Source organism: Balearica regulorum, chromosome 19 (assembly GCF_011004875.1).
Source record: "Balearica regulorum gibbericeps isolate bBalReg1 chromosome 19, bBalReg1.pri, whole genome shotgun sequence".
In the NCBI taxonomy this organism is placed as follows: domain Eukaryota; kingdom Metazoa; phylum Chordata; class Aves; order Gruiformes; family Gruidae; genus Balearica; species Balearica regulorum.
Window position 1 is genome coordinate 5947454 of NC_046202.1, and position 23668 is coordinate 5971121.

Consider the following 23668-nt stretch of genomic DNA (forward strand, 5'->3'; position numbering starts at 1 on the left):
AGGAGCTCATTAGCAAAAGAGAATAAATGTGCTTCCTTCTCGTGCTGTGGATATTCTATTGGATCCCTATCACATATCAAATCAAAACACTCTCTTTCAAAGCCACTGAGGGTTTAATACCAGATTGTTCTTTCGGAGACAGTGATTTTCCAGAGCAACTGTGTTTGTCAGGCCAATGAAGCCATCAATGCAAAGGAAATCGGTGATCAGCAGATACCAGAATTGTCTTGACAGTTGGAACTGGAAAGAAAGTAGTGCAGGTCAGTGAATTCTAATGTGTTATAAATCAATTGTACAATGCACTTTGTCCTTGTGTCCTAATAATTAGGATGGAGAAAGAAAGAAGAAAGACTTTGAAAAGCATGCGTACTATTTTAGAGTGAAATCCACTCACGTTCACTCTCATTGAACCAGTATGGTTGAAGTAGGATTTCAGAAATGCAATAGACTTTGTGCAAAACTTAGGCAGGCAACAACAGAACAGAGCATTTAGCATAAAGTTCAGGGGCACGTATTGTATAGCTGATCCGCCTGAACCCAACCTCATTTATGGTACTAAGTGCTTGATTTGGCAAAGTGACTTTGGATATTCCAGTATCTTTGTCAGTTTGGTCATTAGGGGTATGTGCTACTGAAAGTCAGTTCCGGCAGAATAGGGATTAAATATTTAACACTATTAAAGGCTTTTGAAAAATATGATCTTGGTTTTGAGGGTCCAAGAAAATTGGACTCTTAATAATAAAGTAATTGTTACTTTAACAATAAGAGAAAATGAATTATGCTAACTTCTCTGATTATTTCAAGATATTTTAAGGAAGCACACAGACAAGCAGTTGATAGATGGAAGACAGAAGTAGAAGCAGTGATATAGAATAAGAAAAATCTGCATAACACGGGGGGTATGTAAAAAAATAATCTTTAATTTGATTGTATATATTTTAGGATACAGGGATTCTCCCCTCTTATCATGACCTTGCGGGCTATAATCTTACATAAATAGCAATGGGACAGATAGTCTAGGAAAAAATGGTCCTTTACATTCATAACAAGTGGACTGCAAATAAATATGTTTCAAAGTAATAGAACAGGCTGACAGTATGTGCTTTTTCTGTAATTATACACCACATGGCTTTCTGTGAATGCCCATAGAGTATATAACAATTGTATACATTTTGAACTTATACACCGAGGCCTGTATACTCATATACAGGTGAATATTCATATTAGTTGTGACAATACAAAGATATATGCATGAAATCAGGTATGTAGAGTCTCTCTCCTTCCTTTTATATATATACACCTCTCTCTTCTTTCTCACTGCAGATTCCAGACTTTACAGGTGGAGCTTGAAAAGCAATGTAGCTAGTACTTGGGGAAAATCTACCCCTGCAGAGACAGAAAATCTAAAGATATCTGGAACAGTTGAAGAGCCAAAGGTTACCTCATCTTACTGCTGGGGTAACAAAAGTGCCTGCTAAACAGCACTGTTAGGCAATTTTATTGCTGTTATCAACTGAATGATTTTGCTTGTAGGTGGCTTGTCCTTTTCCACAGAACAGACCTGTCTCTTAACCACTACCTTGGCAAAACTTGTGTAGATGATAGTCTTGCACTCATTGCAGCTCTAACAGAAACAGTTGTTGGTTTCTTGCCTCTCCGTATTATAGGCATGTTCCTGTCTTATTTGCCCAAGATGGGAAAGTTTGCAGTTGGAACAAAGATGAAGCCCAGGTGTTGATGGCTAGAGTTATCGTCAGAACTCCTAGAATGTTGAGTATAAACCCAGCTTTGGCCTAGAATTATAAAAGAGAAGGGTTATTAGTTGATCTGAGTACTTTTTTCCTTCCTTGCTGATTAGGATTGTTTGTATGGTTAGATTTTTTCCTTGGCCTTTTTTCACAACTCCATCAGAACTCCATCAAATTACATTTAAGCTGGTTTTCTTAAAAAAAATAATTTGTATTAGGGGAAAATTAGTTTCCATTGCATAAAACTCTTAAACTAGAAGTCCTGAAATCCTTTTACTCCACTTACATAGGACTTTCTTTTCCGACCTGGCATCTGTTTCTAATGTTACCTTGGATTTCTTCTTGGATCAATTATAAATTAGAAAAGTTATCAAGAGACATGGCATCCTTGTCTGTTCTTTCCTTAACATAGTGAGAAAGGGCATTGGGGCAGCCCAGTGAGATGTACTAGGCTTTCTCCTAGTCCCTGCAGAAGGATTGTCCAGATGATAGGACTCCTTGACATTCTTGTGATCTCTATTTGGGCTTTTTGAACAGTTAGACATTGCCATTTCTCATTGACAGGAAGCTCTTGTTGGAGCATCTTCAAGAGGCCCTGGCTGTTCTTGAAAAGCTCAATAGCATCTTTATAAGGCTCTGAGTATATATTAGACTCAATGTGACCCTTTATTAATTCACACATGTATCTTCTTCTTTCCATTTGACGTAAGCTGAGCACAGCGAGTTTTCTAACACTCTTCCAAGAAGAACCAATATTAGAAAAAGGAAAGATGAAAACTAGGGATGAAAATTCTGAAAAGAAGGTGCTTTTGCTCACCATATCTATAACCTTGAGTTGTCCGTATGAGAAGACAATGGCGTTAGGAGGAGTGGCCACTGGGAGCATGAACGCCAACGATGCAGAAAGTGTACAGGGCAGCATGACATAGAGTGGATTGAGGCAGATTGCTTCAGCCTGTGCAAGAAGGGAGAGCAAGGATGATGGTTTTGATATACAAAAATGCATAGAAATCTTTTGGCAGAAGACTTGCTTGTATTTGTCCATGTCAGAAACCTCTTTCTTTCACAGACACTGCAGCTGCTCGTATTTTGGTTCTGCTTTAGAAATTTCTAGCCAATGTCTTTATGCAGCAAATGCAAGAATTGATTTTGTGGTCTATGCTTTGTGTTCCCGATTGGGGAATCTGATCACTGCTGCAGTATAAATTAATACTAATGGTTGTATTCAACACTAAAACCAGGGGGAAAAAAAAAAGTAGAGTGGTCTCAAACTGGTTAAGAACAAAATTAAATTATCAGAGGAAACAGGGTAACCCAAGCTCTGAAGATGAGTGGATCAGTTTAGGGGTTAGCTGGAGTCTGTGGCCTATGCAAAAAGATTTTGATGGAGGTTTTTCCAGTTTCTATCTGGAACCAGGTTTTCACACTGCAGAACTATGTCTACCCCAGCAACAGGAATCTCCTGTGAAAATGCAGAAGTTTGAATTAGGTTGTAGAGCTTGACTAATACTATCACCTTCAGAGACTTCTGGCAGGCTAGTGGTTGAGTGAAATACAGTAATGGAATGTTGCAGGGAAGCAAATGCTGCTGCTGCTGTCTCTATGCAGAACAAATAGGAAAAAACAAGTACAGCTGGCAGTGACCTCATGAAATTGTTTAGGCCAGAAGGCAAAGTCTAATATTCAGTCCCTTTACTTTTCCCCAGCAATGATTTTAGAAGGGTTGAGCTAAGCACAGTGTGTGTGAATATATATGCATGCACAAACATATGTATATTTGTATTCCTGATCGGATACACGAACCAGTGCTTGGCTATGTCAACCAGTTAGTTTTTATAATTAAGCAGATGTATGCTCGGAGAGGAGTTGAAAGCTGTTCTTGTAAGAGTATTTTGAAATGCTGGAACTTACCATTGAAGCCAGAATCGGGAGAAAGAGGGTAGTGGTGGCCACGTTGCTGGTGCACTCAGTGAAAGTGGCAACAAGGAGGCACAACACGATAGCAATAGCTGGATGAGGGATATGCTGCAGAGGAGTCAGTTTGCTACCTAACCATGCAGACAGACCAGACTCCTGTAACAGAGGGAAGACATCTGTCAGCATAGTAGGCTGGAGAAGAAATAGCCACATCACAGTCCAATTACATTTCTCATACCAATTCTACCTTCCCTTCTTACAGGAGTTCTCATACAAACTGCTTTCTGTAGAAAAACATGTAAGAGGCAATGCTCATAGACACAATAATTCGGTAGGTTAAATAAAAATAAATGTGCTTTCCCTTCCAAAGAATTTGAAAGAAGATACTACATTTTACAGTATGTTATTGATAGCAAATAATTATTTCTCTGTTCAGGCCATTAGTTGTACATGATCAATATTTGGGGCTTTTTTTTTTTTTTAATCTAAACAAAGATCTTTGAACTCACTTTCTAAACCAGCTTCATATATCTTAGCAGATATTCTAGCAATTTAATTTAATTTCATCACATTGTCTGAGATCTTGACCAATTATCTGAAGCTTTTCACACCTTTCATCCTTCTCAATCACTGAAAAATACCAGGAAGACCCTATCATTCTGGGCTGTAGTTTGGGCATCATTATTATTCAGCTGTTCTTTTCAAGAGAACATATCCTAACTGTGCCTGTTTTGCTTCTTTGTGCGCTATGGCCTAGCTTTCTTACTGGTTTTGCAACCTGTTGTTCTTTATGTCCTCCCTATTTCATATCTTGGCTACTTCAACCTGTCTCTTCTGATGCTGAAAAGTACTGTCTCACAGGAGGGCTGGAATCTGTCTTGAATGGACTAGTCTAATTCTCTGTCCTAGGGCAGGATCGGCTCTGCCTAAATTAGTACTGAAAGATGTTTTTCAAACTTGTTGCAAAAAACCTCTAGCAATGAAGTTTCCAAAATCTCCCCAGATAATTTTTTCAAGTGTTTAACTATCTTGACAGTTGGGACGTTTTTCTACTGCTTGACCTAAATCTCCTTTGCTGCAATTTAAGCCCATTAGCACCATCAGAATATAAAAAGTATATTATCTTCCTTTCTTCAGCAGCTTTTATGTATTTGATGACTTATTTTAGAATAAATTAATGTACTTTCTTGAATCTTTCCTTTTCCAAACATGTTTCCTAGACATCCGATCATTCTTACTACCTTTCTTTAAACTTTCTTCATATAGCCCACATGTTGTTGAAGAACGATATCCAAAACTGAATATATTACTGTACCTGAGGACATATTATTATTATTAATCATCATCATCCTCTTCCTTTTCTGTCCTATTAAACTGTCTTTATCTCAGCCCATGAGTTTTACCTTTTTTTTCCCCAGTTCTCTTTCCCATCCCACTGCGGGGGGGGAGCGAGCAAACGGCTGTGTGGTTGTTTCAGCTGTCTGCTGTGTTAAACCACAACAATGATGGTCCTACCTACAGTTTCCAGATGCTTGTTTTTTTTCTTGGTAGCAATATAAAAACATTGACTAGAATAATGTGTATGAGCAGCTTTAAAACTTACATATTCATTTCCACATCAATTATCACATTTCCACATTTGTGATAATTGGTTATTTCTTCCTATTTCCCATATTGAGTTGCATCCGTGTTTTCTAAAAACAGTTTTACAGGTCATTGTGATCTTTGAATTCTAAACTAGTATTTCCAAGCACTTGAAGCCTTTTCCAATTTTTTTTTACTGTCTATAGATTTAATAAATGTACTGTCTGTTCCATCATCTAAGTCATTACTGACAAAAATTTGTAGCACTGTACTCTTGGCAGATGCCTGCAGAAGTATATCAGTACATCCTTCAGTTTGACAGCCAGGCATTTTTATCTGCTCCTGAAGGTTCTCTAGCTAGCTCTACATTTGTCTTCTAGTAGTTTAATTTAAATCATATCTCCATAAGCAGTTTGTTTTAAATAGTTTGGAGACCAGTCTTGGACACATTATCTCCTCATGCTTGCCACATTAATTAAGTTTTATTTAATGGAACCTTTAATGTGTTGGGGTAGTTTCTTAATCATCCATTTTTCTAGAAACACAGTTAATCGCGCTGCCTTGATTGGTAGTACCATCCCAGTTGCATAGGCAACAATAAAGATTTGTTCTAATCACAGGACTCCTCCTAAGGATGAAGTCTGTCCTACTGCTGGTAGCTGAGGAAATGCGCATTTGGTGCTACCAGCATGCCCTCTTGCGTTCTGGGAGAGCATGCATGAAAAGCAACATGGAAAACACCGAGGAAGACACAAATACCAAGTAAGCAGGGGAACATTACCTCACTGCCTTTGGCTAAGGCAAAGCCACCTCCCAGCAGAAACACAATGTTCCATGGCATTTTCTGGTGAACTGTTTTCCAGTCCAAGAGAGCTGGAGGTGGTTGGATCTTTGACTTGCTGCCTAAAATCCGAAAAGATTTTGTAAGCAAGCCACATTACAATCTCAAAAGAAAGGAGGACTTCTTGGTGGGAGGTGGGTTTAGTCTGAACATCATGGAACACTTCTGTCCGCAAGATCAAGTAGAGTGTGGGATTATCTCCTAAAGCAAACGATGAGAGCCTCAACAAATATTTTAAAACTTGACTTGCAAAAATGCTAATGAATGATCTGTAGCTGCTCCAAGAGACACAGTAGAATACAGGTAAGAGTGAGTTAAAAGTATGGCAACATATCTGCAGAACTGTACGTGTTTCTGTTAAGTCATGTGTTCTCTCCTGAAGACTCCAGCTTTAGAAGCTTTTACATACGTGTATACTAGTGTTTGGAACACTGCTGGGCTAAGAGTTTCCTACTTACTTAAATTACAAGAAACAGAACTTTTATGGGATATATGCCTTGCCTAGCCTAAAGCATACAGCTGTAGCTATGCAGGAAGAGCAGTTTGAAATCATGTTAAATGTTTGAAATTTCCATTGTAAATCTAAAATGTAAAACTTCCCATATACCTATTCTGACAGTTGATTTTTTTTTATGCCTTCAGTAAACTTACCTGTTTGTTGTTTGTCTCTGTTAGAAATGTCAGAAGGGATGATGAACAACAAAATTGAAATGAATATGGCGACTGTAGCATCAGTGACATAGCTGCAATAGATCAGTCAGATATTTAGTCTAGCCGTGCTTTCATTTTTATGAAACCTAGCCTACTTCATTTTTATTCAAAGCAAGGAGGAGAAGGGGTGATACCTTGTATCGTTTTTGTTGAAGAGAACTGTTGCCCAACCTGGTATGAAACCAGGGTCTCTTGTAAACCAGAGCACTACCAGTAGTATGAAAAGGATCAAAACTGCTATTTCTGCAAATTTCATTGAGCCCAATTTCTTGCTCTCTTCCTTGATAATGTTATAGGCCCGTTGCTCCTTAGCCTTTGCAGCGTCATTTCCAGCACAACCAAAATTATCCTTAAAGCTAGAAAAAAATGGACAAGAAATATCAGAGAAATTTGCCAGATATCCTCAGACTTAAGAATTCAAATTTTATACTCAGTCATATTCTTTTAGATATATGTCTTTATATATGCATATAAAATTAAATATACATTATTATCATAGCATCATCTGCCATAGGTCTTGGATAGTAACTTCATTGTACTGCATTACTGCCAAGACGATCAAAAAGAAGCTTCCTACCCCTAAAAGCTCGTGATCTAAATATAAAGAGGCGTGCTATCTGGACACATGGAGAAATAGTGTCAATGTTAGTGTGACTGACAAAGCTATATGATCACCAGGAAGTAAACAGTTGCCAAGCTTTTTAAAATTACACAAAAGGAGAATTTTAAAAGAGGAATTTGAAGACGAAAGTACCACTGCGGGTATAACAGAGCTCTTTCCGTTTAAAAGAAAGGAGGTTGGGCATAATACAGAAGTGATAGGCTAAGTATTAAGCAGGTTGGTAACGCAAGCTGGTTGTATGAGGTGATTAGCATTGGGAACTGGCACAGTACTAATCCTCTAGGTCTATAGCAACTCTCGTCACAGAGGTATTTACCAGCTGTATGTAGAAATCAATTTCCTGGTTTGAAGCACAACAATCTTTCAGGACATGAAAGCAATGCTGCAGAACAGCTTACATGCAGTTATGACCTCCTCTTTTCATCTACAGAGTATATTTAGCTGGGATTTGATCAGGCTTATTGGAGCAAAAGTTGCAGTATTTTAACAGACACTTAGTATGCTGTTCAGCTAGTCTCTGTTGTACGTGAGGACTTTGTCACTTGCTGACTTTCAAGCACAGGCTCATCGAGAAAAGTATTGCTTGTGTTACGGTAGGTAATGAGTACTTGCTAACAGGCCTGTCAGCTGCATTACAGTGTGTAGAGGGTACTTACTTAAAGCCCAAGTACAGTATCTGCAGCCAAATCCATGCCAAAAACAGTAACACAATCATGGTGGGGCAGGCAAAGGAGAACCAAGAGGCGAAGTTGATGATATTGCCATTGTTAGGAAAGAGCCTGTAAAATGTAGATGGCTGTTAGCGTCCAAAATGCTGCATTCTCTTTTGTAATTAATGATTCAGAGAAGAGGAGGTACTGTGAGGCCCACTAAGGAAGAGAAACTAACTTCCCGACAGTTACCAAATTGATATTTTCCTTCTCTGTGTTGGCCGGCAGGCAGCTGTCGCAGAGTGATGCAGTTTAGTGGGTATGTGATCCCAAATTCAACCAGACTTACTGATTAACTTGTCCTTGCAGTACCAGATTTGGGGTTGTCCCAGTCAGAGTTGCAATCCCTCCAATACTGGCTGAGTAACAAATAGAGAGAGACATTCCCTTGCAGAATTTCTTGTGATTCTCCTCGAGCAGATTTTCATCACTCTTTATGTCTTCCTCGACTGTCAGGACAAGACTATTACCTAGGTTCCAAGACAGGAACAAAAGTGTTACAGAAGCTAGGGTGGATAGGAAAAGGTCTTGTGCCTGAGTAATTCAGTATTTCAAGGCTAGGACACAACGGATTCAAAGCTGAAGGAGCCACATTTCCTCATTTAAAGCTGGCATTGTTAAGTCTTTGATCTTCTGTCCATTTTCACTGGTTCTCTTGATACAGAGCAGTTTTTCAGAAGAAGAGAAGTTGAAATGTGTGATAAAGTCCGAACATACTGCTGACGCTTCTTGGTGAACTAGCGCAATGTCTGAACTGTGCTTGGAGGGAAGACATGCAGGAATTCAGGGAGGTACAACAGAGTCAGAGGAGTTCAGCTGAAGGGAACTCGTTCTGTTCCAGCACCTGACTATGGATACTGAGATTTACATTCAGAAATACTTGAGTCGTCTCAGAGATGGGAAGAGGGCAAGACAGCTGGTGAAGAGATATTGCTGCATGATTGTATATTGTATATTTGGATTAGAAAGATCATTTTAATCCCTAACCTTCTGGCATGAAATAGGCCAGAAATTTTCCCTCAGGAATTCCCTATTATCTGGTAAGTTACATAGAAGATAATAATTGAACTAACATAAATATATGGGGAAATATCAAGTCTAATGTAAAGGCTTCAGCTAATGGAGAATTTATACCTTTTGTCATTTTAGTGATTAGTTATCATCTCTTCATATTTTCACTCTATTTCTAACTTCAGCCAAGTCAGCAGATTTTACTGTGCTTTTGTCTGGTTTATGGAAGAGCCTCATAAATGCTGTCTGATACAGTCCGCATGCGTTATGTACATTCTTCTTTTAGAATTTACTAGAACTATAATGATATCAGGCATCAGGTCATCCTTCATTATCCCAAAAAGAAAGACACCCATAAGCCACTCACTTTTTTCCTCTGTTTCTTTGGAGCTAACTGATTTAGTTGGTTCTTCCTGCAGTTCAAAGGCTTTATTGATGTTTTCAGATGCTTGGGCTGCTGTGCTAGAATCTACTTCGGACCTGTGCAACTGTTCCAACACTGCTTGTGCTATTGGGACCATCATGGCAGTGGTGGCGGTATTGCTGATCCACATTGACAGGAAGGCGGTCACAACCATGAAACCCATGAGAAGTCTGAAATGAAAAGGTTTGAAAAAGTTGGTTCAGAACTCAATGCTGCAATGCCCTTTTTTTGTTACAAAGCTTTGGTTACAAATGCTGAGTTTGGAAAATGCTTAGCAATTCACATTGAGCACTTCCTCTTACTCTTTGTAAGATTTAACATATTTTTTCTTTTTGCAGTTTTAACCAATTGTGCTTTTATGTTCGTATGACTAGGAAAGTGGGAGCTGGTATCTCGGAGCAGTTTATCTAGTCAGTATCCTGCTTATTCTGCATGTTTTTGAGGAAGACATACCATCTCAATAACATGTATTAATGTATTATAGTGTATTTTGAAGTGGAACTGCAAACTAAATTTGATCCCAAATGGCAATCAGTTTAAGCCATAAGGAAGATGATCTCTTTTTTTGTCATTTTATCCCACTTCTATCATTTAAGATTCCCTTCTTACTCATATAAAATTCTAATCCTTGTTTCAGTATTACTATGTTATTTGTCTCAAAATTATTCTTTAGATGAGATGTAGATTATATATTAGATGAAAAGGGCTTTATCTTGTATGCATTTTTATTCTATTGCTTTGTAATTTCCTTCAGTATTCCCTCTTCTTATGATCTGAGACAAATTAAATAGGGCCATGTAGCCTCTGCATAGCTTAAAGTTCTAGTCTGGTAAACATTTGTTGTTTTCAGAACAAGCATCCCCATATTTTCTCTTTGCAATCAGTATAACACTTAGAGAGTATATATTTTCTGTGTTCCAGCTGTAGTCTCTCCTGATGGTCTAAAGCTGTGCTTCTGGCCAAGCTGAGCAGCACCCTTGTCTTTTCAGCGTTGACTCTCTTGTTGCTATTTCTTCACCTAAAGCCATTTGGAATTCAAAAAAGAGGCACTAGGTCTGTAAGACATCAAAGGATCCTCATTTGCAGAGTTTGCTCGGGCACTAACTCACTCGGACTGTAGAAAAGCATTTGTTGGATATGAATTGCAGATTCATGTAGAAGACTACAGGCAACTCTGAGGTAGGAACTAATGCCATAAAGTCCTTTATCCCACAGCGTTTTCACGACTGTTACTCACAGGGCTGGTCTGACACCAGTGATAAGCAAGACCCGCAGAGCAACGCGCTTGTGTAGGTGCCAATTTTCAATAGCAATGGCCATCAGCAGTCCCCCAATAAAAAGCATATTGGTGTCCTTCAAGTACTCCCGGCAGGCCTGTAACATGGGACAAGGGAGAAAAAATAGTGACAAGAAGGCAAGAGACAAGGCATTTTCTGAGGGAGGATTTTGTCCCAAAGGCATTAGCACGCAATAACTATGAATTGCACCTAAACCGTGAATTTACTTTGATTTCAGATTAGCAGCTCCACCCAGAGTTCACTCTAGGCTCATGCAAGTTCTGTTCCGTGGAGACGACAGACGATTCCCTGTGTAACAATACTGCAATTTTGTCTTATTTGCCCCACGGTCTGGAAATCACCCTGGAAATAATCCCAAAATAAGAGAAGTTGACCAATAAATACATAGGCAAACATGTATAGAATAAGATCTCTTACTGTTGCTGAATCCATGATATTCATTAGTGGGAACAGCAGGACGGGAAGGAAAGCTGTGACAGCCAACGGCAAGGCTTCCGTGCACCAAAACAGTGCCATCACTATGATAACATAACCACATTGGGCCTCCTGACAGAAGAAGGGTACGTGCAATCAGAACAGACTGTACATCTCACTTAGGGTTTGAAAAGGCAACAGCCCATAATTACATTCATTGCTGATAAAGGGATTTGAGAAAAGGTTATTTTCTATCTTTCTCCCCTGTCTATCTTCCTACCTGTGCAGATCCTAATCAAATGACAAACTGTTCAGCAACCTTGTCAGAACTGTGAGGGAAAGATTGGGGCCTCCAATGGGGAAAACCAAGAAACTTAGGAAAAGAAACAAATTGATGACTTTGAACCCTTCATGATAAGGGATTGGCAGTCCCTGCACAGACTTACTGATTTTGCTGATGGTGGTATTTTCTTTTTATATATTTCTGTCTTTAAGTTGCAGAAATAGTTACTGATCCAGTCAAGGTTTCTCCACCTTTTTCTCTGCGTGTTTTGGGACATGGCCCAGATGAACCCCAACTAATTTCAACAGCCTAGATTCCTTGTACTGTAAATACTTTTATCTATTTTTCATTGGATTTTGAGCTTAGACTTTGAAAGGCTCACTGACAAACCGGTCACAGATCAGTTTCAGCTTCCACTGACTTTGACTTGTTTCTTCTTATTGAGGAAACAATGAAGAGATGGAAATTGTAATGGCTAGATCACAGAGGATTAAACCAAGGAGCTGCAATAATGGCTGGCAGGATCAAATTTGTGACATTTTAAAACATGCTCAGGACTTCTGAACATGGCATGGAAGTTACAGAGCTGGTAAACAGAAAGGTTGAACAGGGGAACTGAATAGTATGGAGGAAAGAAGAAGATAGCAATCTAGGTACCAAAGCAGCAAGGTTGGAGAAGTAAAGCTGAGAGAGATTCATGAAGAGATGAAAAGATGCCTTTTTGAGCCTTATTTTTGAACGAGAGCAGTAAGAACATTTGTTATACATCCCATCAACCACTGAAAGCAATTTTCTGTTTTGATGATCCTTTCTCTCCCATTTTTGTTATTAAGAGATGCCAGTGGGTGCCTTTTGAGAGACCCTAGCAGGGTAATATTTGTAATAGTTTAGTGTCCCGTGCTATGTCATTATAGGACAGGTTAATAGCTCAACAGAACAGAAAAATGTGAAATTCCATCCTGTAAGTTGTCTGCTTACAACTCTGCATGCTGAGGTACCAGCTTTTCCTGCTTAGCAGTACCACAATGCACAGTTCTAAGACAAGAAATCTTACAGATTGCAAAGGGAAAAGTCCAGGACTTTTAAAATTTTTGTGTTGTAGCTGACTACATAGAAACTAGAGAGTAATTTTCAAAGAGGAACTGAACCAAGACTGCCAAATGGTTCCACAGTCAATACCAAGGACATTGTATGGTAACAATGACTCTAGCAAGTAAGTTTGAGCTTGTGGCCTCAGAGGAAAAAAAAAATAAAAAAATCTCTCTTTCTGGCTACTTAGAACTTTTCTGATCCAGATCTCTTTTAACTTCAGTAACTCTTTTGCCTATGGAAAGTTAACTAGCAAAAAAGTACTTTTTCTGTTTTTCTTCTTAGTAAGCTTTTAAGTGATAGTTTAAGCTATTTTATTTGCATAGCAAGGGAATAGGAGGACACGCCTGATCAGTTACCACGTTTCATCTCAGGCCAGTGCCACTCTATCATTCTGGCTTGCAGTCCTCTGGTCATAGCTCCAAAGTCTCTGATAACACTCAGAAAAAGAGCTGTGAGGAAGAAGGAGCTTTGGGACAGGCTGCATAAAGAGACGGGGAAGAGCTGGCAGAGTGAAGAAGGAAGCTTGGTGAAGGAGACTAGAAACTGGGAGTCAGACAGGCAGGCAGTGACCAGAGGAAAGAGCTAGGACTTGACGTCGAAAGAGCAGTGACAGGAGAGGGAGATTGGGACTAGCTATTTAATAATGCTGGGACTGTAATAAGAGACCTGAAGACCAGATATTAGATCTGTCTGCATGAAGAGATTAGGAGCAGGAGAAATAAGCCAGAATGAAGAAGCAGCAGAACACTGGCGGTCTGCCTGCTCACAGTGTTGTATTTAAATGTCTCAGAAATACCTGCCCTGCTACTACAGGTTTTTGTAGTTACATTTTTTCTGAAGGAATCCTAAGCAAGGTGTCTTCTAAAACTCGACATTTTTAATTTTAAATCATTGTTTGGGAAGATTCTTACAGAAATATGCTTTAAAAAGAGTGAAATACATATTATTTTGTCCTTATGTATCAGAATACCTTGTCCACCTGACCAAGAAAAATGCTTCTTCTATGTGGCAATGACAACAAGGAAAGTATTAAAAGAGGATATGGACTGGATACTTTTTAGAAAATCAGAAGGGGGATTAAAATTGAGCTTCAGATTGTAACTTAGGTTCATATGAGCTTCAGCATAGAAAGTCCTTTGCTAAATCAGCCAGGTGCAAAGTAAAAGTTACAAAATTGCACATTACTGAGCATTCTTCTAGAATATGCAATCACAGATCTATCTGTTCATCCATCTATGTCCTATTGCTCTTATATTCCCCCACTATCGGTAGTCAAAGGGGTCTGCTCAGAAAAAAAAAATCATCTTCAAGCAATAAATGAAGGAACTGCCTCTGAGAAACAATCTGTATGTTCTCTTCAACACTGTCACTTAAGAGGAACAACTCTAAGGAGAGATTTAGAGATATGGCTCTCAAATTCAATTAAAAAAGTTCTTACCTTGGTAGGAATAGCCAGAGGCAGAGGAAGAAACAAAAGGGGTACCAACACTACGATCAGATATTTCCTGAAGGCTAGGGTCATCTGCAAGAAGCCAGCCATGGTGCTGGAGCTAGCCCAGTGCTGAAGGGCCTGAGGTCTGCTGCTGGAGACTATATAAACACTGGGGAATATTAACCATTGACCTCTGGAGGTTGGGTGTTGTTTTTGGAACTGTAATCGGAGAAAGAAGGAAGAGAACAAAGAAGGGAGGGGACAGCAGAAGAGTGTCAGACCAAGAGTTTTCTTAAGACAATCTTCCTGATAACTGGTAAATTCAGGAGAGAATTAACTCCTTGTGGACCAAGTAGCTTTATTAACAGCATCCTGAAATGACCTACGCTTTGTTTAAAGAATATTAATGTTTTGGTCTTTAATAATGCTTTCTTTGAATAGGTACTGTAATTCCTCCCATAAAAGAGAGAAATGACTCCCTCCATAATAGGTTAAAAATATGTAGAGTACTGAAAAACACATCTGTAATACTCAAATATAGAGATTAGAAACATCTACACCAAATGTTATATAAACATCTTTAGCAAGGGTGCTGGACTAGATGATCTCTAGAGGTCCCTTCCAACCCCTACCATTCTGAGATTCTGTGATCATTGTATCCGCTGGGAAATTCTTTGGGTAGCAAAATCCACTAGAGCAGAGCTCATGTCACCAGATGCCACATCAAGTCCCCATGCCGAAAGGGACTTCAAGTCCTCACCACCTGGGAGCAGGGGCACTCATCTTTGTGCAGTCCAAGGATGACCATTATGACAATTCCATTTTCTTCTGCTCAAAGAGCAATAGGGAAAATGTTACGGTCTGGTCAGAGCTCAGTTCCCCCACATGGCAGCCCAGTACGTTATAAGAAAGACTCAGGGCCAAAGAGGGAACCTGGGAACCTGGTAACTCTTTCTGTCACAGCCTGTTATATCACAGCAGATTGGGAAAGACTTGGCTACAGTGCACCACTTTGCAGACATTGGGCTATTTTTTTCCCCGACCTTTCTGATCTTGCAGGTTTATAGGCACAGCTTTGGTGGGTTGCAGGGTGTATGGGGGGGGGGGGGGAGCTACTGGGAAATTACCAGTATTTCTTGTCCCAGTTGCAAGAAACTTCCAAACTACGAGCGATGAGTTCGTTCTGTAAATACACCGGAACAGAACTAAACTTTTTAATTCCAAAGGGAGTGTCTTGTTAATGTCACTTTCATGTCTTTATTTGGTAGATCATGCAAGCACATTCTTCAGATAACGATGATAACGTTTCCATTTTATTGGTATAAATTGTGTCAGCTCTGTTTATAGCTTTCCCAAGCAGAGAGAGAGAGAAAGAGAAAGAAGCACATATGTTAGGTCATCCAATGTCAGCTCCACAAAGAGCTTCTGCTGTTTCTCTCTCTCATCCCTTTCTGCTAGGGCTTGTTTTCTTTCAATAACGTGCTTATGATTGAAAAACAGTGGGGTGTTTCAGTTGCCAGACCTGCAAACTCACAGCTCTCTTGCAAGCTTGACTGAGGCACATTGCTCACAAGAAACAGCTTGTGTAACTGCCAATCCTGAGCTTAACATTTCACCCTTGGTACAAAAAGAACGAGAAAGAGCTTTCAAATGAATTATATTCCCTCCCATTTTTGCATCCACTTAATGTTGAATTAGTGTCTGAAAAGATGCAGTGACAAAATCAGCCAATGGCAAAGTAATTTTTCTACTTTCTACTCTTATGTCCTAAGGTTGCAATGAAAATCTGAAAGGAAACCTTGTTTTCATGTCTCTGTAACACGAAGGTTGGCCTCCAGCTGCAGCCTCGCCTACGGGGTGTAAGTAACGATGCAGAAGGACCTCAGCTAACAAATCGTGCCTGTTCTTTAGAAGCAGCACATCCACAGCGATTGCTTCCACTCTTACGTGAGTCCTGTTACTTTCAAAGACGTTATAAATGAGCTCTGTAAGTGTATTACTGCAAAATGAACAGTTTATGTCTTCAGGGGGATTTGTTAGAGCTTCACCTGTACCCATTAACACTCCCTCAATGGTGTCATAGGAATGATGCCAATTTACTTTAATTTGGAACTACTCCAGTTTATATAAATGGGTTAATCTAACACTCTGAATTGTGCTCTTTGAATTTAAAGAACAACTTGGTCTTTGCTTACTGATCTGCTCTTCAAGGCAGACCAAACCTAACAGGAAACCTAATAGCACAGTGTCCTGGTTTCGGCTGAGACAGAGTTGGTTTTCTTTCTAGTAGCTGGTGTGGTGCTGTGGTTTGGATTTAGTATGAGAATGACATTAACACCCTGATGTTTTTAGTTGTTGTGAGGTAGTTGTAGTGAGGTAGTTGTAGTGTCTACGCTAAGTCGAGGACTTTTCAGCTTCCCACACCCTGCCAGGTGCACAAGAAGCTGGGAGAGCACAGCCGGGACAGCTGACCCAGACTGGCCAAAGGGATATTCCATATCGTGTAACGTCATGCTTATGTACAGTGCATGCAACATATATAACTGGGGAAGCTAGCCGGGAGGCAGATTCACTGCTCGGAAACAGACTGGCATCAGGTTGGTTGGTTGGTTTTTTCCTTTCTGCATGTGGTGAGCAATTGCATTTGTGCATCACTTGTTTATTGTTGTTGTCATAGTTGTTGTTGCTGTTGTTGTTGTTGTTGTTATTCTCTCCCTTTGTTATCCTATTAAACTGTCTTTATCTCAACCCATGAGTTTTTGGGGTTTTTTCCCATTCTCCTCCTGATCCCCTTGTGGGGGGAGCAAGTGGCTGTGTGGTGCTCAGTTACCTGCTGGGGTTAAACCACGACACGCCCAAACTCTCGTGTGTTACAGTTTATAAGTTATTTTGTCCTTTAGAGAAAGAAGCGTTTTCTAATGTGCTGTGAATTAACAGAAGTGATTACACATGGCTAACTATAACCTTTCTCAGATCCTAGAGCATTTAAAACGTTGATTGAGTAGAACTTTTCCTTTGCTCGGAGATAAGAAAAAAACAGGTTTTAAGTTTAAATTTCTTTAACCATCAATAAGTAACACAACCGAAAGCTACACCTTTCGCAGGGACGCCACACCAAACCCTGCCGCCTGGTCTCACGGTCCGTAACGCACCGCCCGACCCGCCCCCTTCCTCTTTTTGCAGGAGGAAGAGCTACAGCCAGACACAACCCCCACCCCCTTCCCCGGTTCCCTCCGGGCTGCTGCCGGCTTCCCGGGCGGCGGGGCGGAGCGCGGCGGGGCCGGGCGGCGGGGCAGCCAGTCCCGGGCGGAGCACGCCGCTCCTCCGCCTCCTGCCGCCATGGCCGCCCCGCCGCCGCCGCCGCCGCAGCCACCCGCCGCCCCGTCGCCGCCCGCCCGCCGCTGGTTGCCGCTGCCCGCCGCCGAACCGCTCCTCTTCTTGGCCACCCTGTCCCTCGGGTTGCAGGGCCCGCTTGCCACCCAGTACCTGTGGGACCGGCTGGGGGCCGAACGCGGCTACAGCGGCCCCAACGCCAGCAGCCCCGCCGGCTGTGGGAACGGCAGCGCCGCCGATGACCCTCTGCGGCAGGTGGGAGAGCGGGAGGGGAGATTTGGGGTGCTGCTGCCTCCCAGGGAGCGCTGGGACGGTATTGGGTGCTGCTGGCCCCCGGGCCTCAGGTGCCTGTTGTTCTCTTGCAGGAGGTAGAAGCCCTGGTCTCCCACTGGAACCTCTATATCAACCTGGGAGGCTTCTTTGTTGGTCTGTTCTCCGTGACTCTCTTCGGACCATGGAGCGACAGCGTAGGCCGCCGTCCGGCGCTCATCCTGCCGGCAGTGGGTATGGCTGTGCAAGCAGCCATCTATCTTCTTGTCATGTACCTGCAGCTGCACGTTGCCTACTTTCTCCTTGGACGTGTTTTGAGTGGCCTCATGGGAGACTACAACCTGATCCTGGCCAGCTGCTTCGCCTACGTGGCTGACACCAGTGACAAACGCGCACGTACATTTCGCGTCGCTATCCTCGAGGCATGTCTCGGCATCGCGGGCATGCTGGCCAGCATCGGTGGCGGCCAGTGGCGCAAGGCTCAGGGGTACATCAACCCCTTTTGGCTCGTGCTTGCTGCCAGTCTTGCTGCTGCTCTCTACGCTGCTTTCTGTCTTCAGGAATCGGTGAAGCAGCAGAAACCAGCCAAGCTGTTCACGCTCAGTCATTACAAGGCTGTCTACAGGCTATACACGGCCCCAGAACACTTGAGCTCCAGGCGGAAGCTCGCCCTTTACTCCCTGGCCTTCTTTCTTCTTGTCACAGTACATTTTGGAACCAAGGACCTCTTTGTTTTGTACGAGCTTGGCTCCCCTCTCTGCTGGGCTGCTGACCTCATTGGGTACGGCTCAGCCGCCAGTTACCTGGCTTACCTGAGCAGCCTGGGAGGGCTGCGGCTGCTGCAGCTCTGCCTTGAAGACACTTGGGTGGCAGAGATAGGACTGACCTCCAATATTTCTGGACTGGTTGTGATTTCTCTTGCTACTACAACACCACTGATGTTTACAGGTGATGCTGAATTCTTAAATCCCTTTATTTCAGGCTCTTTGCTCGGAGGTGCCATTAGATGCAGGACACAGTGTGCTTCTGGGAGTTCAAGCACGTGGAGGAAGTTCTGCCTCTGTTTCAACCCGTGTACCAACAAAACCATGGCATGCTAACAGCAGAGTTGGCCAAACACTTAAGTTGAAAGTGCAACCATATAGTTCCTAGAATATTGGGTTTCCTAGAAGCCATATTACACTGCAGACAGACTAAAGTGCATTATGAGATGCAGGAGGTTGAACTGGGTCTGCATGTAAAAGGGAGAAACTGTCTGGAACTACACGTTTCTGGAGTTGACTTTGGAGACTTTATTTTTCAGCTGAGCTTTCCCTAATGTGCTGTATCTCGCTCACAGGTTATGGAATTCTGTTCCTTTCCATGGCAGCCACTCCAGTCATCAGAGCCAAGCTCTCCAAGCTGGTCAGTGAGGCGGAACAGGGTAAGGAATTAGCCACTAACCTTAAGCCAGGTCCGGAAACACTGTCTCATGGACCATTGAAACCAAACTGCTTTGGGAGGTTAGGACATCCTTAGCTCCTTTGGACTCCTGTGCCCCTGCATTCACCCTCAGGCCCAGGGTAACATTTTATTTTTTCAGAATAATTGTCAGTTTTCATCTAATTAAATTTGCTGTATTTTCAAGATGAGGACATTCATTCATCTGTTTGTTTCCAAAACTTTTACAAGGAGCAAGAGTTAAAATGGATTATAAAACAAGCAGAAAATAGTGATTTCCCTGACCATGACTCTTTTCTGTAGATCAGTAACAGTGGGAAGAAACCCAGTGTTGTTAGAGGGTTATATCATTGACCGTGGTGAAAGATCATGGATAATCCGTAGGAGGAGCGTATTTGCCTTTCTTCCAGTAATTTGTTTGGTGAGCTTGCACTTGTTGTTAAACACTGCAGAGGAGTACCTCCGCAGGCAGGCAGAGGAGAGGAGGGAATTGAGGTGGGAAAGGTCAAAAAGTGACTTTGCACGATTCATGTTTCTTATATTAGAATGAAGGTGGTGCACACTTGATACCAGATTTATGATGCTAAATCTATAAAATGCAGTCTTCTGTTGAACTTAATGTTTAACAAGCGATAAGATATGCTTGCTTGATGCAGTAAACAGATCTATATGGCCCTTTCTAAAGCATTTACAATCCAGCTGATATATAATATCCTTGGTCAGCTCCAGTGATACAAATTCTGGAGGTCAGCGAGGTGGTCCTGGCTGCAGGGAAGATGAGCTTGGCAGGCTTGGCCGGCCAGGCCAGCGCAGTGTGCCTGATTTCTGCTCCCAGCTCTTGCTTACCACGCTTGACAATGCAAACACCAGTTTTCTGATGGGAAGTGCAAACCCTTAGAAAGATTCACAGAATCCCACTGAAGGTGATGCATTAAAGACGTTTGCAGGCGGGGTCGTCTCACCGTTAACCTCTTAACTATCTTTTCCAGGTGCACTCTTTGCATCTGTTGCCTGTGTGGAGGGGCTGTGTTCACTTGTGGCTACAGGAGTGTTCAACTCTCTCTACCCTGCCAGCTTGCACTTCATGAGGGGATTCCCATTTCTCTTTGGTGCTTTAATTCTTCTTATTCCAGCAGCTATTATTGGGTAATGTACTTCAAATTCCTGAACTTTTGCCATAGGACCTGTGAAGTGTAATAGGAAAAATAATATTTATTCTACTTAGAGGCTCACAGTTTTTAAGGCATATTTTCAGTTATGCTTACGAGAGGGTGTTTAGTGCCTCAGTAAGCAGAGGTGCAGGTCCATTTCTTCTGGCATCTGAATCCTGATGATAAATCTGCAGCCCGAGTAATGTAGCTGCTGACATTCAAAATGCTTCAGAGACTCACTCCACCCTCAGAATGGGATCCAAAATCTGGAGTTGAATTTGAGATTCCTCTTTTATGGAAGAGGTGGAGCTGTCTTAGCAGTCTCTCTTCCTGTCATTTCTTTAATAATTAAAGCAAAAGTTGTGTCGTGATAGAAAACAAATTCCCTGGTAAGTCCTGGAGAGACAATGTGTTGGAATTTGCAGTAGAGGTGCAACAGCTCCTGGCAGGGTCATTTTGTTCTGTTCCTTTGAAACTTTAAAACTCTATTCAGCGACATCCCAGTGTGCCTTTGTAGGCTCTAACCGTTCTTTCTTTCTTAGGTGGATAGAAATCTGGGACTCAGACCATGACTACAGTCACTTCTCAGATGCTTCCCTGTCCCCTGCAGATGGCTGAGCAGCAACTTAGCAACAAGGAGTTGGCCACTGTCCATCTGAAGACTGCTTTTTATTCTTCCTTTGATGGACAGATTAGTGTGGGAGGGACACCCTGCTTGTCCTTGCTAGTTTTTAAATGCCAAATAGTTGGAAATCAGGGCTCTGACTACCAGTAAGAACTTGATTTGCAGATGTGAATGCTGCCTCGCCGTTGTGTTGGCTCATCTGTCAGAGAAAACCCAAGAGATCCAAAAGCCAATCAAGAGTAAAGTTAGTGGTTTGAGGTTTGGTGGGGAGGGAAAGTTCTGTGGCATGCTTTTAGCGGTGAGAGAGGACTGAATTCTGGTTTAATTGCCAAACACGTTCCCTTCTGAGTGCTACAGTGTGCAGCAGATGAGCTGGTGGTGTGGGTGAGGCCCAGAGCAAAGCCTGCAGAGCAAGACTAAAGCAGAGGCGGTCCAACCATGTGCTGCTGAGGAGAAAGATCTGTGCTCCAAGTCAGCACGTTGTCAATAAAAGTCATACGAATGTTGCGTGCCAGGCTAGGCTCCTTCAGAAATCCTTACGATGAGCGGTAGTTTAGCACAGGACTGCTATTTCTGTCCTTCCTGACTAAACTGGCTTTAGCTTCGCAAGCGAGAGGTGTCCTGGGGAGAGAATCTAATGCATGAAGTGCTTGTGGCGAGGAGTGCCTGTGGCGTCTCTTGCCTGCAGCTCAGCCCAAGATTTCAAAGGTCCTTTTGAGAAGTAATAGCTCATGTGAGAATACTAAGGTGCAAGTAGGTGCCTTAATTGACAGTTGCCAAAACTGATGAAAGTTAAGGCTAAAATTGACAAAATTGGGCCTCCCTAACTGAACATCCTTACCTTATAAATTTGAGGCACCAGCTGTGATGTGTGCCCATGTGAAATCACTGCTCTGCTCATGGCAGAGCCAGAACCAGTCCTTCCTCATCCACACACAGCGCTCTTGGGATGGGGTGGTGTTGGGGACAGGACTAGTGTCTTCAGAGGTAAATTTTTTGTTGTATGGGTCATAAATTTGTGTCAGCAACCTCACGTCTGCTGCCCTTCTCAGAATATGTTGATGCCAACAAGCAAACCCCATGTTCATGGTATTCATAATTGTTCTTTTCAAAGCATTAACTCTATTGCCTCAATCCTATTTTCTTCAAGCTGTCATAAACCAGCAGTTCAGCGTACGCGGCATTGCGCACAGTTCAGATACATGTGATAATGTCCTTAACTGTGAAATTGCTTAGCAGACATGTTACTTTCAGAATGAATAAAACCTCCATTCTCTTTTATGGTTCATAAAAAGATAGCTTTTCTCGTACAGCTGTTGAAGTCATTTGTGCTTGCCTCATCCTGTGCTTCTCCCCATTATTTTCATGCTGCTTTCTTTATTTAGGACTCTGCAGTAAAGAAGCAGCAGCATGAAGTTACCCGCTATGTGGAGAATGAGTGTTTGAGAGTCCTGAGTCAGAAAAAAATGCAGATTTGGAACTTGCAAGCAGCCAAAACTTGCTTTTCCTGAACATTGGAGTAACACGTGTGGGAGTGCTTGCTCGGTGACCTGTCCTTCAATATGCAGTAAATGTGAAATGCTTATATACAGCTTTGTTCCCTGTTCAATATGAATTTGTGATAAAAGCAGGAGAATTGGGGAGTAGAGGAGCAGGGGGCGGAGAAGTACGGAGCCTTTGAGAACTTGGTGTTATGCCACTTGATCTGTGTAGTTGTGCCAGTGGACATAGGCAGGAGTTACGTGTCTGATTGATGGGCTAAGTCTGGAATTAGGCTCCCTGAGGAACAGGGCATGCTGTGAGCATTGCGTTAGTGTTTGTAGCTGAACTGATTGTGAAATCTTCACCAACAGACTCCATAGATGCCAGTGCTAGCAGCTGCTCAGTGTTGTGCAGTGAAGTGAAACTTGTGTACCAGCTCTGCTTTTCTGTTTGTGTCAGTGTGCTTGCAAAGGAGAAATTCAATAGCAACTATTATGCTCTATTACAAAAAAAATCAAAGAAGTTTTTCTGGGCTGTCCTCCAAGAACTACAGCCGTGAAGCAAATGCACGATCCATGCGTTGTGACTGTGGGCAGCGGGTAGAGCCCCTGGGGATGCAGTGAGCTACATCAGTCCGTGCAAAGATGAGCCTGAAGTGTGGGTCCCCACAGAGAGTGGTGCCTGGAGAATGTCAGCTCTGCTGCCCTTTCAGAGGATGAGCAAGCATGACGGCAAGAGAGAGCAGGTGTGAGAAGGCTGCAGGGAGAGAAGCGTGGGACACAAATGGAGAAGAGGTGGGGATTTAGAGTATAAACCGAATTTATTAATCGCGTCTGATAGAATAACTTTAAACACTTTCTGACATGACACAGCAAAGGAAGGGTGAGAACAGAAGGGTTCATTTCGTTGAGACTGCTCAGGCTGGAAGGGGCTGGGGATGGGATGTTTTGTCAGGAGCAGGGCGAGTTCCTTAAGGTGGAGATAACTGAATGATGGGGAAACAGGAAGAGTCACGATCTGGACCGCTGGAGCATGAGATGGGATCTCACTGCAGGTGAGACACCTAAGCTGTAGAGGACAAGTAAATCTCTATGCTGAATGGTGGGTGGTTAATTGCTAGAGAGCTCCTGGGAAACGACGCAATAATCTTAGTGTGTATTATTGTAGGGAGAAAAATCCTGAGGACTGTTTGTGTGGGACTCCTTCAGTGGCCGCAGAGGTCTTGACATTCAATTAGTTACTCAAGACTTCTCCCTGAAGCAGCTCATGAGTGGCTTTTA

General features: G+C 42.2%; 2 protein-coding genes and 1 long non-coding RNA gene across 3 annotated transcripts; 2 read left to right on the top strand and 1 right to left on the bottom strand.

The window, feature by feature from the left end:
• Nucleotides 1–954: 954 nt before the first annotated feature.
• SLC13A2 (solute carrier family 13 member 2) lies at nucleotides 955–11412 on the bottom strand. The gene is made up of 11 exons (XM_010300649.2): nucleotides 11284–11412; nucleotides 10806–10942; nucleotides 9512–9738; nucleotides 8423–8603; nucleotides 8080–8202; nucleotides 6936–7157; nucleotides 6742–6833; nucleotides 6031–6152; nucleotides 3660–3821; nucleotides 2566–2703; nucleotides 955–1793 (listed from the first exon to the last, which is right to left on the bottom strand). Exons 1-11 carry the CDS (start codon nucleotides 11380–11382, stop codon nucleotides 1662–1664), a joined length of 1635 nt encoding a protein of 544 aa, XP_010298951.2. The 5' UTR covers nucleotides 11383–11412; the 3' UTR covers nucleotides 955–1661.
• LOC142604486 (uncharacterized) lies at nucleotides 5873–11356 on the top strand. The gene is made up of 3 exons (XR_012838350.1): nucleotides 5873–6011; nucleotides 9590–9751; nucleotides 10490–11356. It is a non-coding gene; the product is annotated as an uncharacterized LOC142604486 (long non-coding RNA).
• Nucleotides 11413–17403: 5991 nt separating the features above from the next.
• On the top strand, nucleotides 17404–22216 carry SLC46A1 (solute carrier family 46 member 1). Its single transcript, XM_075771272.1, has 5 exons — nucleotides 17404–17675; nucleotides 17786–18638; nucleotides 19030–19113; nucleotides 20120–20276; nucleotides 20824–22216. The coding sequence occupies exons 1-5, from the start codon at nucleotides 17427–17429 to the stop codon at nucleotides 20897–20899; spliced, it is 1419 nt and encodes a 472-aa protein (XP_075627387.1). The 5' UTR covers nucleotides 17404–17426; the 3' UTR covers nucleotides 20900–22216.
• Nucleotides 22217–23668: the final 1452 nt, after the last annotated feature.

What these genes read in the sequence shown, in the direction of transcription:
- SLC46A1 (XM_075771272.1), top strand. Translation starts at nt 17,427, where the DNA reads ATGGCCGCCCCGCCGCCGCCGCCGCCGCAGCCACCCGCCGCCCCGTCG. An exon ending in CCGATGACCCTCTGCGGCAG is followed by an intron (nt 17,676 to 17,785) that starts GTGGGAGAGCGG and finishes GTTCTCTTGCAG; the next exon opens with GAGGTAGAAGCCCTGGTCTC. An exon ending in GGTCAGTGAGGCGGAACAGG is followed by an intron (nt 19,114 to 20,119) that starts GTAAGGAATTAG and finishes TATCTTTTCCAG; the next exon opens with GTGCACTCTTTGCATCTGTT.
- SLC13A2 (XM_010300649.2), bottom strand. Translation starts at nt 11,382, where the DNA reads ATGGCACTGTTTTGGTGCACGGAAGCCTTGCCGTTGGCTGTCACAGCT. An exon ending in ACTGGTGTCAGACCAGCCCT is followed by an intron (nt 9,739 to 10,805) that starts GTGAGTAACAGT and finishes TTTTCATTTCAG; the next exon opens with ACTTCTCATGGGTTTCATGG. An exon ending in CTGCAAGGACAAGTTAATCA is followed by an intron (nt 8,203 to 8,422) that starts GTAAGTCTGGTT and finishes TACATTTTACAG; the next exon opens with GCTCTTTCCTAACAATGGCA.